We start from the raw sequence: 12,813 nt of genomic DNA on the forward strand, positions 1-12,813 counted from the left end.
CCCAGGGAATGAGGATTTGGGATATTTTTGTATGTGACTTCTGAATCTGAATCTAAATTAAGATTACTTTTTTTAAAAAAAAATAACAATTAAGATATACTGTGATATTTTTGTTGAGATTTAGCTGTTTCAAAGTCTGATATCTGACTTTGAGGGGCTTCAGAGGACATGCTATCTTTCCCTTGCTGTGGCGGTACTCTGCTTCTGTCATTCTTATATGAACATTTGGTGCAAGAGAACTTTACAAGAAGTCATAATAAATATAATTGCAAAATGCCCATTGTTACATTTTTCATGACTGGGTAGAACTGTTTTATTTTTGTGTGTGATTCATTTCAAGAGAAGATTATGCCAAGTTCTGTCTTACAGTCATTGGAGAGTCACCCTTGAGAAATGCTTTGTCACAAACTTGGCAGGAAACATTCTGCCATTGCTTTTTTGGAATTTATCCAAAGATAGCACCTTTGACTGAAAAGAAAGTAAAGCATTTAATTTTGGAGAAAATGCCATACTTCCCCCCCCCCTTTTTTTTTTTTGTAAGGAGTTTAAACTCTCTTAGAAAATAATATAATATAATATAATATAATGAAATTCTTTTTTCTTCTTCCATTTTAGGAAATTTCTCAGAGTTCTTCCACTACCAAGTGAAAACTGGAGTGCTTTAGTTGAAGAGTGGTGTTGTCACCCAAACCCCTTTGCAAGAAGCACTTTGCATCCTCAACATGATGACTGTTTTCTTGGAGACACTTTTTTTCTGTTGAATTCACACAATGAAGCACAGGTGCCTGAGTCTCCCCTGTGCTCCTCAGAGGCTGCACACTGTGCTTCTCAGAGCGGCTCTGACTTGGTAAAGTACTCTGTTTGAATACTTCTTAAGTGAATATATTTGGATGGTTTTGCTTGTAAAACACTTTTTGGCCACTGGGTTATTTAACTTGTATGTATTACAGAGCTGTTCTGAGTGTCCTAGGGAGTTGTTGATGCTCAGTTGTACAGAAGCCAGAAAATACTCTAAGCTCTGATGCACCTTTTCTAAAGCATGCACCATAATCTTGATATTAAGCTAGATATACAAGAACTTCTCCCTGTGAACTTAATGAGAAACTATTCTGTATTTCTAAATCCAAATACTTCCCCCAAAATATCCTGAGTGAAGGACATCAGCATTTAGTAAGATAATAACTGTAATGGGTTAGGTGTTTGTCAAAGGGAGCAAAAAATTAGCAGGGAAGTAGAGTGACAGTGCTTTTTCTTCTCAACCTATGACTGGATGCATAACCATAAATACAATCAAAGGAAGATGTGATTTGATTTTTTTCTTATTATTTGTTAGCTTTAGAAAGTCTTTGAAAAATCAGAATGTGTTTTGTGTTCAGATGTGACTGCCTTACACTCCTAGGATATAGTAATGAGAACAAGTTCATTTGACTACTCTCTGTCTAGTGAAAGGGACCAGGTTATAACTCCACATTTTGGTGTTTCTGATTTGTTCCAGGAGGGGATTTATCCGTCAGCTGAGTCTCTAGGAAGAACGCTATAATTTGGTTTAGAAGCATTAAAATTTGTTGTTGCTAAGGAAAAAAACCACATTTGTAGGGATACTGATTTTTCAATGGTGAGATAAAACTCACGGAGAAAAAAAAATGCAATGCTTTACTCATCTTGGAAATGCGGCATTTCTATACAAGTCAAAGCAAAAATCTTTTCTTCTTCCACCAGAAGAATATCCGGGAATTTTGTTCACCAAAGGCTGCATTTCCGTAACGCCTTCTCTGTATTTGTGCTGACAAAGGTTGGGCTGCCAATATTATCTTTTCTTCCAATACCATGTATTGAACCTAGTTGCTGAAATAATTTTACAGTTATGGGAACTTTTGCAACTTGTGTCTGTAACAGCTAATGACTTGCTGTGTACGGATTCCCAACATGAAACTTTTGATCTGTTGAGAAGTATCACCAGGGGCCCTGGTTCCTGTCTGCTGCTGTTGCTTGTCATCATTAGGGATTTGAATTATCCCCAACTAAATTACTGGGATTCTCAGAGTTCATTGGTTGTTGGTGCAGTGCGTCCAAGCAAGCCATTTACTTGGGGAACAGTTCTGTCCTACAGTCAATATCTGCAAGTCTTGCAGCTGTGGTCTCTTTGGTTTCTTGTCCCATTGTTCTTTGAAAAACAGAATACGGGGAGGGAAAAATAGGAACTGATCCACTGAAAAGATATCAGCATGGGAGAAGCAGATTAATTTGGATTAACTCTGTGGTAATTAAAGTTATTTCTTCTAAGTATCCTTAAGAAAGAGGCTGAGCAGAAGTTTCCACATTTCCAAGAGGACAGTGGTTTCTGCCCAAATCCCCAAAGTGAATTATGTCACATTTCAGTAGTCTCAAAAGACATCTTAGAGCAATGGGAACAAAGATAGAAAGAGGCAGGGTGCATGGAGTTAATATTGCTGCTCAAAGACATGAGAGCAGTTAGCCCAGCACGCTTCTTAATCAAAGAGAATGTTAGCCAGAAATGGGTTGTTCTTGAGGCAGAAACATGGTAAAAGGTTGTGGAATGTTACTCAGATGTGGGTCAAATCAGGATAACAGCAGAACTTTTGAATGAGGAAGGAGGCTGTTTTCTGTTAGAGACATACAATAGCAGTTTAGTGTGATAAATTTTCATGTTTGCTTCCTTAAACTTGCATTGAAATTGAGAATTCTTTCCTTGTTTGTGTCAAACCCGTTTCTACATCTTTCTTACTTGCAATGAATTCTCACTTCTGTGTTTGTGTATTTCCAGCATTGCTCAGTTGCCAAGCAAATAAGCAAAACTGTAAGACCCAGCAGAAACTGGACTAATAAGGAAAAAACCCCTCATACTGAAACAGAAAATTCTTGCATAATACGAGTAATAGAAAGTTACAGGCGAGATAGATCACTGCTGGCATAAAAGTTCTCATTTCAGAGAATATTGTTGCAGTCTGCCCCAGTATGAAAATTCTTTTAATTGCATTGCATTTCTTTGGAAAGTGTTTGCCTATGACCAAAATAGTAGCAGGAATATACCAGAGATGCTTAAACAATCTTATCCAGCCTCCAGTGAGACCATTACAGCACCTGTTCCTTGCAAAGATGTTTCTCACATCTTTCAGTGTAACACAGTTTTAAAATGTCACATGCTCTTGCACATCCTAATAGTATCTCTTGGGAAAAATACTTTTCCTGACATGGTATTAGAGATCCTTGGGAATAGAAACAGAAAATACTAGACGGGTGATGCACCTCCATCTGCAGATTGCTAGCAGCTGCAAGTTGTCAAATAGATGTATTGGTTTAATTAGTCTAGCTAAAATGATCACTTTTGCTGTTGAAGCATGATGCAAAGGGTTAGTGGTGGGTTTGGGCACCATGCTGCATAGCTCTCAGATAGTTCCTGTAATTGTAATTGGAAAAACCATTCAAGCTATAGCTTTCAAGGAACAACTGTATATTATATAGTTGTTCTATGCAGTATTTGTACAAGCCTCAACTACTGGTTTGCACAAAACTCAGTCTTCCTGTCCTTGGTCTTCATGTTAAGCAAGTAATTGTACTGTGTGTATTCACGAGGAGTATCGATTCGGAAAGGGGATAAGAGGTAGGAATTTGGAAAGGGGACAGCTGTGTATCAGTGAACCAGGTGGTTGTTTTTTTCTCATCTCCATAGCAAAGGGACTGTACTTCCAACATAGTCAACCCTCTGAAGCTTTAACAGAGACTGTCGGGCTCTCCCTGGGGCTTTTAGTTTGATTCCTGGTTTGTGAGGAACAAGCAGGACATTGTGATTGTAAGCTCAGATTCCATGTGGGGACGCTTCCTGTTTTTTGTGGAGCTAGAGTGGTCCTTTCTCTTAGTTTTATTATTTGAAAAGCACCAATCAGAGGACTCCAATTAATATTTCCAGCATCAAATGCATCAGTTCTGTCTCAGCTTTGAGAAAGACATCCAATCTTGATTTCATACTTCAAATGATGGAAACTTTATCACATTCCTTGGTAATCTGCTTCAGTGGTTAATCATCTTGACTCCTTGCTGCTTTCTTATTAAATTAAGCCGGCTAAGAATTGCAACTCTGTATCTCTTTTTATCTCAAAGACACATTTATTTTCTGAAAGTTATTTTTGTAGCAGTTCTCCAAACCATTTTCCAGATTTTTAGCATACTTCAAAGATCCATTTTTGCAATAATCATCTCACTAATTCAGAAGATGATGTATTTTTCTGCTTATCCATGTCAGCTATTCAGTTGTTCATGCATTCAGAGATGATACTTGCCCTTTCTTTTGTAGCATCTCATTAGTAACTCTGGTTTGGATAGCTACCATCATCTGAATTCTTTTGATTTTTTCTATCTTCCACTTTATCACAGGCTTTGTTGCTGTTGTTTCTGAGTATATGATCTGACATTTGGCTATATTTTAGTGCACGTTGTAAGACTAAGCACAACCTACTTACTGATCCAGACTGGTGCATATAACTCCCCTACCTCCCTTGTTTACCCTTTCCCTATCATTGCAACAGGAAGTACCTACTGTTTTCTGTAGTGTAACTGAAAAAAATTGGCCTAATGTGTCTGTTTGAGATGTCTATAATCTCTTTCATCACAGGTTTAATCACAGACTACATGCCCTTCAAAGCACCTGAGTTAGAATAAATCAATTAACAAAGCATTGTTTGGTTTTTGCTTGGAAATCTACATAGTCTGACAGTCGCCAATCCAGGTTCTGAAGAGATCCTGTAATGGACATACCTCAGAATTAAGCTTTGTAAGCTGAAAATTGTACCTGACATAGTTAGGGCCACAGAGCACCACTTTTTGTTCTGAGCATCATTCCAACACATCACTGTTATACATTTTAAAATGACTATACTAAGGAGTATGATGAAGGAGTGGTGATGAATAAAAGCTGTGCTCCCCAAAGAGCACGTTCGTGTTTACTCCAGTTGGCATCTGTGGGAACTGTTGCCATCTTTTACAAAGGTTACAGAAAAAGTTAAATTTTGAGGGGGTTTTTCCTCAACAATTTATGCTAAATTTAGATATTTTTGTAGGCATGTGCTGCAATGTGATTTCTCAAGTTGACTTGTTTGGACTTAAAAACCAAGCCAATAAAACAGGAGTTGTTCAATTACACATGGGTATTTTTATGCACTGTGTACTGTATGAGCAATAATAAAGGTGATTATACAAAGACCACATGTAAAAATCCAATTTACCTGTCTCCTCATTACATTCTCAGGATTTCTGGCTCCAGGAGGGTTTATTAACTCAGGAGCTTAGTCGTGGTTGTATGTATGTACTACTTCTACTGCTACACCCAGGGTAATGAGCGCACACAGAACCAGTTTTGGATTAAAGTAGGAGTTGTGCTAACTTGTATCTTTTAAACTGAAACAGAATTTAAATTTTCACACTGGAATTTGTCAGAGTGTTACTAGGACAGATCACAGATTCATCCAGAAACGACATCTTTTTAATGGGCAGTAAGGGATGCATAAAAGTAATGCAAGTATTAAGGGGTATTTTAGCCATTAAACGGGACGTTTCAATCCCCATTTTTTGTTTTTAATAATCCCTTGATGAGCAATGCTTCCCCTGAATTTCCAAAAGCTTAAAAAAGTTATGTTTACTTTTAATATGAAAAAATACTTTCCTGTAGTGAGTACCAAACTATGTTAAGCGTTGTGTGACAAATGCTTTTCTTTGATGCACGCCAGGTTGTAATTTCATATAATGAGCTATGAAAGTAAGTTTTCTTCCTCTTCTGTTTTTCCTAAATATTCATTATTTTATGTGTCTCAATGGCACCCCTCAGTTCCCGTCATGCTTTCTCACATTGCATGTGTTTTCTTGCCACATATGGAAACTATTTTTCTCCTCTTGACATTTTTTCTTTTTCTGCTTGAATTGAGAGAGAGGAGTTGCTCAAGAAGAGAATCTAACACAGCTTTCTGCAATATCATGCTATGTTGTTTATTGCAGCTGTTTCTTAATCATTCAAAATACCTTTTCTGCTCTCTGCTGAGCATTGAACTGGTGTGCCTATAAAACTGTCCACAGTGGCTAGAGCTTTCTACTGAGGGATGGTAGTCACAGTGCAACATAGTATTTTATGTATATATTCTGGAGTACTTATGTTTGTATCCATTATTTTGCCCTTGCCAAATCTAATTTACCTTGTTATTTTATCATCCAGTCACTCAAATTATGAGATTCTCCTGTTAACTGTTACAGGTTGTGCTGTCTGATCAGTGTACAGTGCCAGATCTTAAAGCTAGTACAAAACCTGCAAGCAAGTCCACATGTAGAAAGCTGAAACAGTGAATGCCAATCTGTGTGTACATAAAGAGAACAGAACAACTATACAAAGTTCACTGTCTGTTCTGGACAATATGTTAAAAATATACATTCCTGTTTCAGAATAACCAAGTGATGATTCTTTGTCCTACAGAAATCAAAGGAAAATGCCAGAGTAATTTGTAAGCGCTGCAAGACAATGCTGGGAGAAACAGTATCATCAGGTATGGGGTGTACAAACCAAACCAAACTTCACTGCATCACCCATGGGGCACCACTGGAGGTTAAAAACTGTGGAGCAAAGTAGTTAATCAGTAAGATGCAGATCTGATTCCTGTGTGTTTGTCTGTTCATTTCTGGAACAGATGAGGTTGTTGCTTTCTTTCACTGTTACACCTTGAAAGTGACTTATGACAGAGATTTTCCTCATCCTTGTTTCTGTAGTGTATTTGGCTAATTCCAAAGCTTTAGAAGACTCTACCTTATTCCAGTTTACTAGGAATACCAGTTAAAAAGGAGACCTAAGAAATTACAGATTGTTTATTTTGCTGTAACTCCTACAGAATAATGGAATGGTTAATTCAGAATTTGATCTACACAGAACTAAAAGCTAAAGATACAATTTCTAACAGCCGGCCTGGTTGTATGGAAAGGAAGCTTTGTCAAAGAAACAAGGTATCTCTCTCTCATCATCATCCAATAATAAGATGATGAGATTATTGGTTTGAAAGCTGTCATTATGTTGAATTAGCAGGGCTTACCTCAAGCGGTATAAAGATGAGTCTCTCGTGGTTTTTTAAAAATACAGTTATTAACAGAAGAGAAACAATGACAAGACTGTTACTAGCAGGGTTCATGCTTTCATTCTCCCTCTACTCCACTGCATCAGTCAGCGTGACCCTGGCTTAGTTCAGAGATCTGGAGAATGTAAAAATTTCTCACAAAAATGCAAAACCTGTCTTAAGAAATAAGTCCTGAGGAGACACAAGACAGAAGGTCCTATTACAGAAAGTTCTGATTGTCTTGTATAGTACAGGCTTTAATAAAAACAAATTTAAGGTAGGATGTTTGAAAGCCCACAATGTAGGTTCTAAGTCTTTGGGAAAACAGTTTTTGGAAAACAGCTTTACAGATAATGAATGTCTTAATCTAAGCCTTCTGAGTGTTGTAGCAACAAAAGGAAAAAGCAAATCCTATGGAGACATGCAGGGAGTTGGACTCTGTACATGGCTGAGGTTAGATAGCATGTCCATTGTTTTACTATATTTCTTCAGTACTGTAGGAACTTAACAGAGTTCCAAGAACAGCCAAAAAAATCTAACCAGAGATAAATGGTGTAAGTCTGGACAGAACCATTGTGAGAGGACACTAGGTAGCAGACTTGACTGTCCTGCTTTGGTACTTTCTCATGAGCAGATATCAGTGCCTTGAAGATAAAACTGGATTAGAGTGATGTAGCTGTGAAGGCCAGATTTGGCTTTTAAATTCTCCAGTCAGCTATTCCTTCCTGCAACTCTATATACTTCATGATTTTTTCTTGGGAAATCCCACCTTCTATCTTTCTGCAAGCAAAAGTCTCCTTAATAGCCAAAGTCCTGGCAGCAGTAGCACCCATTTCTTACTCAAGGTAATAGCTGGGGAGCTTGTGTGACTGATCTGACTTCTTTTCCTCCTGTGTCCCAGGTGTAGGCACAAAGTGGAACTGACTAAAATTAAACTTAAATTTTCTAACAGTGAGGATAATTTTAAAACTGCAGTACTTATCTGCTGAAGGGGTGGGATTACTGAGCCCTTAGAGTCTTTAAAACAGATTGTCTTTCTGAAATTTTTGCTTTCATCCACTTTTAATGGCATGTGTGGACAGAGATCAAATAAGACATTCCCTTCTGCACTTAAAATTTATGAAGCTGGCAAACCTTTACTGTTGTTTACATGCTAAGGCTTAATACATTAGGTTATTTGCCTGATATGCTTAAAATGTTCTTCTGGCCCTCTGGTTAGGCTGTGTTTGTAACATAGACCCAGAGCTTCAACATGATCATCTTTGACCTGAGTTTATTGATAAGAATTAAACTCTATACTCAAACACTTCCATTTAGTGTTAAAGGCTGTCTTAGTGAGACTTTTGGGGAAAAGTTACATTGAAACTTGAAATGTATTAGTATTGAGTTAGTATGATTTTTTCAAACAAGTTCTATTCTGCTCTTTGAGCAAAAAAGAAATGATTCCCCTATATGTGCTGTTATTAAAACTGTCTCTTGTGATTCACTGCAGCATTACTGAGCAGCAGAGAGTACTGAAATACTTACGTAAGCTATGCTGGTCTCAGTGCTTTAGGAAAGTTCTTTCAATTCATCTTTCAGGTTTGGCTTGAGCTCTTGCTTGCTTTGTTTCAAGATGAGTGTTCCCAGCATTAAACAAGGATCAATATGAATGACAAATTGCTGACCATGTAGTTAGGTCAGAACTGTTTTCTTCTGGCAATGTATGTTTTCTGTTCTTGGTTGCTTCTCCTCCCACAAACCAAAGCAGTATTTGGCCATCTGCTGCACCTCTTAATTGAGTGTTGAACAGAAGTTTAATTAGTGTAGTGATACAGTGACTTACAGTCTATTCTTAACAAATCTTTTCTGTTGTACTTGAAAAATGTTTTTGTCATTCTAGATACCATTAAATATTATGTCACTGAGGTGATTTTTCAGCCATCTGAGGGAAGTTTGAGCACAACACCAAGGTAAAAAATAAAAACTAAGAAAAATCAGATAATATACTGAGGTTTGTGTTTTGGAAAGGATGCTGGAAATGTAGCAAAATTTTAGTTTCTTGAATAACTCTAATGAGAATTACTTATAATAGCAAAATGCAGTGAAATTAAATGCAATCATCACAGAATTTAACACTGTAGAGGTAATGTATTCTGAAGTCAGTCACATACAATTTTGTTTGCTTATTTCTGTGTGTGTGTGTGCTTGTTTGTGTGTGTGTAAGATGTAGAAGGTGAGAGATTGTATGTAATTTGTCATAGTGTCTCACTATTCAGATGATAAGCCTAAATACAATACTTATGTATTTTGAACTATTTAAATTTGCATGACATCTGATTATGGAAATGGGAGATTACATTATGGAAAGTTAAGTAAAGCTTGAAATGTTTAATTGGAAGTGTTTTAAATTTTCAAGTAAATCTGTTTGAAGTTAAACAGAACTTGATCTAGCTATCTTCTGTCATGCAGTAAGTGTCAGTAGCTATTCTTTCCTTTTGTGGATTATATTTGAAAAAAGCTTTTGTTTTGCAGTTGACACTTGGTCAAAATAAAGGATGTGCTGCAATTTAGACAGCTGATCTATTAAAAAAAGTCCTGTTGCAGGAAATACGAAGTCCTCTGATTTAAAGGGAAGGAAAAATAGAGAAGCCCTATTGCTCATTAAAAAGTGGTTGTAGGATGTTTTATGATGTAGTGAAGTTGACAGTATAGAGATTCTTGTGTGCCTGTTCTGCGTTGGTACTGGTGACTTTGCCCTTGAACTTGTTATGAAAACATATAATACATGGTTAATTCTTAAACAGGTCTCAATTCGTACAGAGCACAGTTGCCCAGTGTCTTGTGGAATTGTCCTCTACTAAAAGCACATTTAGATTCACCATAAAAGGGGATGATGGAAAAATCTATATTTTGGTAAGTTGTTTTTTTTTTAATCTTGAAAAAGTTTAACTTAAGAATCCTAGCTCTTAAAATATTATTATTTATGCTGATCATAATTGTATGTGTAAAAAAATGTAATTACTTCAAATTCTTGTGTTGAAGTACTGAATAATTCTGTTCAAGTAAGACATTTTCTGCCATTTTTTTAATATACAGAGATGTACATATAGAAATTTTCTCTTTTAATACAGTAAAGGACTGCAAATATACCACAGGTAGCCCAGAATTGACACTTGTGTTTTGACTTTGTAATATATATCTCACCTTCTTGCTCCAGTGCTTCTTATCTTTAATCACCAGAAATTCATCAAATTGTATAGCATCTTGCACAAACGCTGTCTGAAGTCAGCAGAGACTACGAGTCAGTACATTGACTTGCAAAGTGAAGTGCAAACAAAAATAAAATTGCCTATTATACTTAATGTTCTAATGCTGTTAAACTTGGTCAAGCTTGATATTTAAATAGTGACAGCAAAATTCCTCAGACTTCTAAGATCGATAGAAATTTGAGTGTGGAATTATCTTCGTCTTATACCCTTGGTAAACCAGAGATGTTTTCTTTTTTTCATGAACTAAATATAAGCACAGGATTTGTGGTTATGCAGTTTCTGTAATTAATTCATAGACACAAAGATAAAGAAGTGCATGATTGTAGATTCTTAATCTAGCTAAATTTACACATATACTTTTTGAGGTAGGCAATCTAATTTAATAAACTGGTTTATATATACATTATCCAAGTTCTGTGCTTTCCGAACATCCAGATTTTAGCACCAAGATAACATTTATACAATCACTAGAAAATACTTCTATGATGATGAAATAAGGTCTCATGAGCAGAGCCATGATTGTCATTATGCATGGTCTGATTGAGTAGCCATTAAAAAAGTTGTGATTTTTGCCTTTTAGCTTACGTGTTTCTGAGTTACCCAATATACTGATGCTTAAGTCTAGTAGCCTATGTATAGTGAATTCATATTTTCTAACAGAAAAATCAACTTATTTAGGACATTGCCATTTCCGTTAGCTCTGAGTTGCATTTTTGTCAATGTATTGATTAGAGGAGCAGGCTGAATTAGCACGGGGGCTAGCTTCTGATTCGCATCCCTTCCTTTTTATTAGTGAGTTGCTGGTATTATTTTGGTGTGTGTTTAACATCAGAAAGTCATGTCCAGGACGAGGTCCTGGATACAGTATACACACCAACAGGTGTTCTGGAGTCATGGGTTAAGTCTTAGGACTCAAAGGCCTTGTGGACACAAGTGTAATGTAAGCACTTTTATTAATGATTGTGAACAGATAAACAGTAAAAAGCATAGGTGCTCGAGGCTGTGAGTGCACAGCGAAGTTAGAGAAGTGGTCTCCTTGCTGATGTGTATGGACCAGCTGCCCCACTTGTTTGTTTTGACAATGAGCCAAAGATTTTAATTCACAGTATTTATGCTTACATACCTGAATACAAACAGTTTAAGCTGTGTATGTGATAATAAAGGTTAAGGTCTCTCACAAGTCTTTTTAATTTATTTATTTTTAAACCACAAATATTATGTATGCTTATTTTCCTTATTCCCTCTGCATGCATCACTTAACATTACCAGTTATGTTATTCATAGACATTGTGATTTTCTGTTGTTTATGTTGGTGCTAATCAGCTTCATGAAAGCTTTATACAACTTAGGGTTGCTGGTTTGTTTTTCTTTAAAGAAAGATAAGAAATAAAAGTCTTTTGCCTCAGGGAAGCAAAAAAAAAGTGGTGTATACAGACTTCCTTATTTATCCTAACTATATCTCTGCTCTCTTCACATTTTCTAAAAGATTTATCACTTGACTCCTCTCTTCATTCTACTGTTGAGGGGTTCCGTGCCTTGAAGTTGCCTGACTTGCAAGCTAAGAATGAGGAGAGCAAATGGTTAGAGATAGGAGAACACAAGCAAAATGGTGCATTATTGGTCAGCATAGCAGCATGTTAATATGTCTTTTTTTTGTTTTTTTTTTTTTTTTAGCTTCAGTAAAGGAGAGGTTTGAAAGAGGTAGATAAGTAGGTTTGGGGATAGATTGCTCTAAGAACACTTTTGAAGCCTAATGGCAAGGTGATGTAAAAACCAGGGTAAAACCAAAATCCAACACCAAAAAACGCTGTCAAAAACACAAACATTTTCTCCTGATGCTGTCATTTCAGAAGAGCTCATCAATCTGCACTACTGATAAGTGCTAAACCTTATGTACTTAGCTTTCTGTAAAGGTTCTTTTCTTACTGGAGTTAGTATGACAGGAATTTGGTTGTGCAGGCTCTGATGTCTGAAGTGATAGAGAGAAAGGAAGGATTGTATATTGTGAGTAATATGGTTCAAAGCACATATCAAAATTTGAAAATTTTGTTAGCTGGAAATGACATGTATAAAGTGCTTTGAGTCAATACTTTGAGCCTTGGTAGGTGATTGCTCATTCTGACCTAAAGCAAGATCAGAAAATAGTTCATGCATGAGGAAAAGAAGGAAATTCTTGCCTAAAGGAGCAAACGTCATTCAGAAGTTGATTTTCTCATAGCCAACTGTCCTCCCTCCCACGAAGATTAATTTGCTTTCTCTGTATTATGTGCTAAATTATTACAGCTCTGTTGCATTGTTGTTGAGATATAGCCTGACCAAGTGATGGAATGTTATTGTCAGATGCCACATCTCAACTCTTGTGATAAAAGCAAGTACTTTGCAAATGGGTGGTGCCGCAAAAACAGTGTTTTCGTTATTTCTCTAAGCCCAGTTGCAGAAAGATTCTGAAAGGAGCAGAC

The 12,813-nt window shown here is 36.6% G+C and overlaps 1 protein-coding gene across 1 annotated transcript in view; it reads left to right on the forward strand.

Moving 5' to 3' along the window:
• Window positions 1-12,813, forward strand: part of UBE3D (ubiquitin protein ligase E3D) — a 49,898-nt gene that overhangs the window by 9,666 nt on the left and 27,419 nt on the right. The window contains exons 3-6 of the mRNA XM_010003146.1: window positions 616-847; window positions 6,476-6,545; window positions 8,986-9,055; window positions 9,890-9,998. Coding sequence (XP_010001448.1) covers window positions 616-847; window positions 6,476-6,545; window positions 8,986-9,055; window positions 9,890-9,998 — 481 coding nt within the window. The remainder of the gene's footprint in view (window positions 1-615; window positions 848-6,475; window positions 6,546-8,985; window positions 9,056-9,889; window positions 9,999-12,813) is intronic.

This window comes from Chaetura pelagica, unplaced genomic scaffold (genome assembly GCF_000747805.2).
Source record: "Chaetura pelagica isolate M959 unplaced genomic scaffold, ChaPel_1.0 scaffold170, whole genome shotgun sequence".
NCBI lineage: Eukaryota > Metazoa > Chordata > Aves > Apodiformes > Apodidae > Chaetura > Chaetura pelagica.